We start from the raw sequence: 7,566 nt of genomic DNA, 5'->3' as shown, positions 1-7,566 counted from the left end.
GGAAGTAGATTGCCCAACCTTTCTTCCGAGGAGTGGCTGGTGGGTTTGAACCATCAGCCTTCTGGTTACCAGTCAAGTACCTTAGGCACTACACTACCAGAGCTCCTACAAGGCATTGTTGTTGTTGTTGTTGTTATGTGCCGTTGAGTCAGCCCCGACTCATAGCAACCTCTCCTTGGGTTGCCAAGGCAGTATCACTATGGTAGATTGCCCAATCTTCCTTCCGAGGAGTAGCTGGTGGGTTTGAACCACCAGCCTTCTGGTTAGCAGACAAATGCCTTAGGTACTATGCTACTAGAGCTCCTAGGTATATAGTAATATATTATGGCAAATATCTAAAGTATTTTTAAGATTAATGAATATATACAGATACTTACACACTAAAATAAAACTTTCATGTGCATTTAAGGGAACAGAGTATGAAAAATAAAACTAACTTTATAATTAATTCCAAACAACCCTAGAAAAAGTAACTGGTTTAAAGAACTTTCATCAATATTGTAGCATGCTTGATTTGAAGAATAAAATCTTTAAATTTGAGTATTTACTCCTTTAGGATCTCCCCTAGATTACTATGGGGAACAGCTAATCAAAACAGAAATTATAGGTTTCCACAAATATTAAACACATTTTCTTTGCATCTTTTAACTTACAGATGCTTTATGGTAGTTTTCAGTAAATATATTTTTTTCCCAGTTGCCATCTAATTAATTCCCACCCATGGCGTCCCCATGAGTGCCAGAATAGAACTGTGCTTCACAAGGCTTCCAATGTCTGATTTTTCAAAGAGATATCACCAGGTGTTTTTTCCAAGGTGCCTCTGGGTAGACTCAAACCTCCTTCAGGTAGCAGCAAAGTACAATGAACTTTAGTGCCACAGCCAGGTATTCCAAATATAATATATTAACTCAAACCAGATGTTAAAGCCTTGTTCAGTGGACATTTACCCCAGAGAGCCTTCACTAACAAATCTTGGTTGTCCTCTGACCAACCCTGATTATCTTTGTCTCTTTCCAAAATTAACTGCTCTATCAGCATATAATACAGGATTCCTTATTAGCTAAGTATTCAAACACTGTAGTTGCAAAATTGCAAAAGAAAAAAGTAAGCAAGCACATGGGATCACAATGAGTCAGAAGTGACTTGACAGCAATGGATCTGGTTTTGCTTTTTTATAGAACTACATTTATGAAATATCCCTCCACAAGTAAATCTACTACTTATATGTTAATGTTATGATAATTAATCTCTTTAATTATCAGAGGTACTAAATAACTAACAGTACAATGAATATCAAAAGCAAAGTGAATTTATAAAGTCCTGGAAAAATGTAACATTTCACAAAGGTGGTGAAAGTGATACAGGAGAACTGCTCAAATCCCAGGCAAAGCCATCAGTGATAAATGAGGAGCTCAAAGAGTTAGAGCAATTACCAGTAAAAGAAGAGTAAAACAACAAAAAATGATAACCTGCGAACTATTTCAAAAACTGTTATTTGAGTATCAAAAGAATTAGAGAGGTTTCTAGAAAAGTGATGAAGCCCCTAAATATTTTTCTAACAATAACCTCTCTTTATAATCATGCTACAGAAATCTAACTTAAAAGTGTTACCATACTATGTGGTCAGACAAATATATCAAAATGAATTGATACTAGATTTGGTCTTTTTTTTTAAGTATGAGTGCATATTTATTCATATGCCAAATTTGGTTTACTCTGAGGTAAGTTTACTTTCGCATATTTGCTTTAATTTTTAAGACAAAAATCCAAACGAATCTTTAGTTCATTATCTACCATGAAACGCTGGATTCACTTGAAGATTCTCTGGTATTTCTGCTGCTATGTTAATTAGAACTCATTAAAATTTTTCGATATACCTGTCTATCCCTGTGGCCTATACAGTGCTTGAGAATAGATGCTACATCATTCCTATAACAAGTGAACACTCCAAACACTCAATAAATTGAACTGAATTGAGAAGTACATTATTTGTAATTAATAATTTTTAAATGGGTCTACTGTCCCAAATCCAATAAGTAAATAATATACACGCAATACTTTAAATCATCCAACTTGATATTTGAAATAGTCTCAGGTTTTAATTAGATTTTAAATGCTTTGCTTATGTTCAAAAACAGATTATTTTTTAAATTATACCTTTATACAAAGAAAAGCATTTAACAGAGGTCCATAGAGAGTTATGTGGGAATCTGGAGAAAGTTCCATTTCTACATGGAGTTTATCAGGTGGAAGCTCTGAAGGATCAATAGGTGGGCGTGAAGAAGTAGAGGGAGAAGAAACAGCTCTGTCTGTTGTTTTCTGAGATGGTCTTAGTACAGATAGCATTGTTTCTTCCATTTCTGATACTGGAAGAAATTGAAAAGAAAAATAAAAAGATTAATGGTATTTGGGCAAAGGTGAAAAGTAACTCTCAGAAGTTCTTCAAGGAAATATTCACTAACAAATCATATTTTGCACATATGAATGTAACAATCCTGATGCTATTTGTATACCATATAAAGAAAACAGACCCAGAAGCTAATCATTAAAAAAGCAAATAAGAACAGATGTTATATAAATATGTACAGAAATACATGAATCAGATTGTACAGAATCAGTGAACAGTTCTTGTCAACATAAGCAACAAATATTTTTACTGAGTACCTACAGTATAAATCTCGCTCACAATTAGGCATTTACTATACTTGGGCATTAAACTACAAAGTTATTTTTATATAAACAGCTATTCAAATACAACATGACATTATCAAGAGCCACCAAGTGGCTTTAAGTGGGTTTATTATTACTATAAACAATAATGAAAACTATTATTTGAAACTTAACTCATTGAATAAACAGAAAGAAATTCTCACTGACTCTAGTTCCCTTTTGGACACAGGTAATAAAATCAAATTACCTTCAATGAACTCTAAATTATATAATAATAATTGTTAAAATGCATTGAAGAACTTAGTACTTCACAACATCAATCACTTTAACTACACAGATTTATCTAGACCTTATTTTATATTCTACTTTTGCAGCTTCTAGCATAGTAGCCTTTGAGAAAAGTATTTACCCATATTTTTCAACTCTAAAATGAGAAGAATAATATCTATCTCATCCAGTTACTGTAAAGATTAAATGAAATAATTTAAATTTGAAAACTGCTTGGCCCAGTATTTGATAGATAGTAAAGGCACAATAAAAGTTAGCTATAATTATAACAGAATCTTTACAAGTGTGTATAAATACATATAATTATGTCAGATGATTATCAATCAAGATGAGCTGTTTCACAGTAAAATTATATAATAATACTTACATGATTGTTTTAGCTGTTCATCAGCTTTCTGTGGATAAATTGGATGCCATGTATAATCAATTGTCAACAGCACACTTGGGACAGTCCAGCATTCAACCCAACCAGCCCTTTAAGAGGAAACAACAAAGTTTCTAGTACTTGTTCCTTTAATTGTATAGATGTCAATTACAGATAACCAAATTTTGTTACTACTCTTTAAAGCAATAAAAATAATTTATCCCCATATAAATACAAAATACTTAGGTCACTAATTTTGTATGACTCACTTTTCTTGAGTAATATTCCGCCATTTTGGTTTAACTGTTTTCTGGCCACTTTGACATTCAGCAGGAATACCAGTATCATGAGGCATTTTATTTGGGTGGCAATTTTTTACCAGCATAAATAATGAATATTTACTGGGGTGGCAATCTGGTAGAAACAAATGAAGATCAACATCTTCTCCCTAAAAAAAATAATTTATAATAACCAAAACTAATAAAACAGGTACATAAATGTTAAGATACTATTTACAGCAAAAAATATCTGTAACAATGTTGAAAATAAACACAACTTTCAACTAGAAGATTTTATTTACAATGGTAAATAACTGGAAAAGGATTTTACATTCATTAAAACTAAATTCAGATAGAAAAATAAAGAAAAGAGAAAGCTGGAAAAGAAATAGCACAGTTTCTACTCACAGGGAAAAATAAAAAGGCCTATTTCACAAGTACCTCATTAAAAGATAAAAAAAAAAAAAATTGCTCATCAATATAAGCTCAGGTGGGTGGGAATTGTTTTCTTTTTTTTCTCTTCTAATTTTTAAAAGTACTGTCTTCTTTGATTCTAGTAAGACTTCATTCCAGAACTGGCTTTTAATAATGTAAAATTAACACATGTAAGGATCTTCATTTGGTTTCAATTTCTTCCTTAAAGGTCCTCTAATTCTTTGTTCATCTTAACGCCTGGTTTCTTATCAGGAGGCAGAGTACAGTGGTTAAAAGAAGGGATCCCTAAGCTATATTGCCTGGTTTCAAATTCCAATTTGGCCACTCACAAGCTCCGTGACAAGTCACTTAAACTCTGTTCCTTGGTTTCCTAATCTGTAGATGCAGATAATAATAACCATCTCAAGAACATTGTGCTGAGGAGTTTCAGTAAGATGGCAGAATAAGCAGAGAGACTGCACAGACCCTCTTCAACAAAGAAAAGGGGAACCAATTAACACAGATACAGGAGATAATCCTGGATCCCTGAGCCTTGAAGGGAAGGATATAGAAGTGGACAAACTCCAACTAGCAGAAGAATTTTCATAAAAACACCTAAAAAGGAGACATACTGGGCTGTGGTCTGGCAGTGATCCTGATGGCACAGACAGCTTGGATATTGCCTAGTGGTGATAGGACCTAAGAATTAACCTAAAAATCAGCCCTGTTACCCAGGGACTGCACAGAGGACTGCTATGGTGGCTGGGGAATAAGAGGGGAAGCAGTGAAGAGGAAGGTGGGCTAAGCTGTGGACTTTTGCCTGTCCGGAGGGCACAGCCATTTTGAATGTTTACAAGTGGGTTGACCATTCCGGATATTTACAACAACAGCATTCTCCCAGATTCCAGGGACTTAAGAACAGGCCCAACTTGCCGGGAACCCCAAGGACATTCCGGACCCAGATGATGGAAAGGTGCAACATTACCCATGTTACTCTTATACTCCACACCCTCTTGGTGAATGGAAGTGCAGCTATCCCTCACTCCCACCCACGTTCTGGGCCGGCAGGAATTCCATCCCAGTCAGTGTGCTCAGACAAGCCTGGGTGCCCTGATATTCCCTACACTGATTTTTGTTTTTCTTTATCTCTTTTTAAGTTTGTTTGTTTTAAAACTAATATTATTATTATTACTTTTGTTATTTTTACTATTATTCTTTATTCTTCCCCTCCCAGGTTTTAGTTTTCAACTTTATTTCTTTTCCCTGTTGCTGATTGCAATTTAATTTTCTTTCTCGTAGTTAACCCAGTTCATTGTTTTTCTCTTTGAATTTTTTCCATTTTTTTCTTCATTATTCTCCTTCTCTACCGTTTTTCTCTTATTGCCACCTCCCCAAATATTGCAGGCTTTTTTTTTTCTTCTTTTTTGCTTTTTTCTTTTTGTGGTGACTGTCCTGTGTGATCACGTGGTGTATTTTTTGTCCATTTGCTTTTTTTTTTGTTTTGATGGTTATTCAATTGTTATTTTTGTCTAACTGAGTGGAAGACACCAACACTCCCCATATGACACAACTACACCCACACCTCCTGCAGCTTAACTTACCGAGTAAGAGCCAACACGTCCTTCTCCACCAATGGGCCAATGATAAACCACCACCAAGAAAAGCATAAGAGCATGACTCACCCTTGGCTGCTCTTCACAAACAGTTAACAGAGATATAAATATAATAACAACACCATGATGTATCGGAGACAAGAGATCATCACAGTCCACACAAAGAAGCAAGATAAAGTGGTAGAAACAAGGGAGCAGGATACAGACCCAGAACACATCCTGAGGAAGAAACAGCATTGGAACTCTCTGATAAGGAATTAAAAAGAATTCTATTTAGGTATCTTCAAAGGATTGAAAGACAGAGCAAGGAAAACACAGACAAAACTCTAGAATAATTCTGGAAGAAAATACAAGAACAAAATAACAAAATAACTGAAAAAGTAGAAATGATTTTAATTCTACAGATAGAAATTCAGAAGATTAATACTAAATTTTCAGAAATAGATAACACACTGAAAGGGCAAAGGAGTAAAATTGATGCAAGAGAAGACAGAATTAATGAGATTGAAGACAAATACTTGAATACTTCTTTGGAAATGGATCAGTCAGAAAAAAGATCAAAACAAAATGAAGAAAGCCTGAGGTTCATGTAGGATACCATCAAAAGGAATAACCCTACGTGTCACTGGAATTCCACAACAGGAAAAGAAAGATAAAACCACTGAGAAAATTGTCCAAGATTTGTTGGAGGAGAACTTCCCTGATATTATGAAAGATGAGAATATATCCATTCAGGAAGTCCAACGAACCTCAAACAGGACAGACCCCAAAAGACACCATCAAACTCATCAAAAACAAAGACAAATAAAGAATTCTCAAAGCAGCATGGGAAAAAAAAAATTACTTACAAAGGACAACCAGTAAGAATAAGCTCTGATTTATCAGCAGAAACCATGTAAGCGAGAAGGCAATAGGATGGTATATATAAAGCCCTGAAAGAGAAAAATTATCAACAAAGAATTATATTCCCAGCAAAAGTATCACTCTAATACGTGGTGAAATTAAGAGATTTCCAGTTAGGCAGAAACCAAGGGAATGTGTTAAACCGAGACCAACCTTACAAGAGATACTAAAATCAGTCTGTTGAACAGGGAACCAAAAATAGCAAATAACAACTGACCATTAATACACAAGATGTCATAATCCAGAAACCACACCTATGGGCATATCCAAAGTAAAGTAAGCTTACAAGATTGTAACAGGGAACCAGAGATATCAATTGGCAAATGAGGAAACTACAAACAAAGAGAGGGAAAATACTGTGTAGTTACAGAACTTCTAAATGGTGAGGAAGTTAAGAGAGTTGCAAGAAAGAATGGAATACTCCAATCTCAGGGAGAAAATTATAAATCACAGGGTTAACATAAAAATAATAATAAACCTTCACATCACAATAAAAAAGAGGACAAGCACAAATATTCACCAAATACTAAAACAACAGCAACAAAGGATATGATAACACAATTCATAAACATAATGAGCTCAGTACAGAAAATAATGGAACAAAGAAAACAGGGGCACCATGAAAAACTACATAACAAAATGACAGCAACCAATTCATACTTGTCGATAATTACACTCAATGTTAATGGATTAAATGAACCACTCATGAGACGGAGAGTTGTACATTGGATAAGAAAACAAAATCCATCAAAATATGCTGTCTACAAGAGCCACATCTTACACAAAAAGACAAAAATAGACTAAAAATCAAAGGCTAGAAATAGATAATATCAAGCAAAAAGCAACCGTAAAAAAGCAGGAGTGGCAATATTAATTTCTGATCACAATGACTTAAAAACCACCATACGAGACAAGGAAGGATATTATATAATGCTTAAAGGATCGATTGAACATGAAGATATAACCATAATAAATATTTATGGACCCAATGAAAGAGCCCCAAAATATATAAATCAGACTTTAAAAGAGTTGAAAA

General features: G+C 34.3%; 1 protein-coding gene across 1 annotated transcript in view; it reads right to left on the bottom strand.

The window, feature by feature from the left end:
* The window catches only part of KIAA1109 (KIAA1109 ortholog), a 311,628-nt gene that overhangs the window by 219,072 nt on the left and 84,990 nt on the right, over positions 1-7,566 (bottom strand). Inside the window, exons 16-18 of the mRNA XM_042781736.1 lie at positions 3,592-3,770; positions 3,326-3,432; positions 2,158-2,366 (exon numbers count right to left, since the gene is read on the bottom strand). Of these exons, the coding sequence (XP_042637670.1) occupies positions 2,158-2,366; positions 3,326-3,432; positions 3,592-3,770 (495 nt within the window). The remainder of the gene's footprint in view (positions 1-2,157; positions 2,367-3,325; positions 3,433-3,591; positions 3,771-7,566) is intronic.

This window comes from Orycteropus afer, unplaced genomic scaffold, assembly GCF_000298275.1.
Source record: "Orycteropus afer afer isolate SDZICR_OR568_19922 unplaced genomic scaffold, OryAfe1.0 scaffold00162, whole genome shotgun sequence".
NCBI classification, from domain to species: Eukaryota; Metazoa; Chordata; class Mammalia; order Tubulidentata; family Orycteropodidae; genus Orycteropus; species Orycteropus afer.
This window is presented reverse-complemented; position numbering and strand designations above follow the sequence as displayed.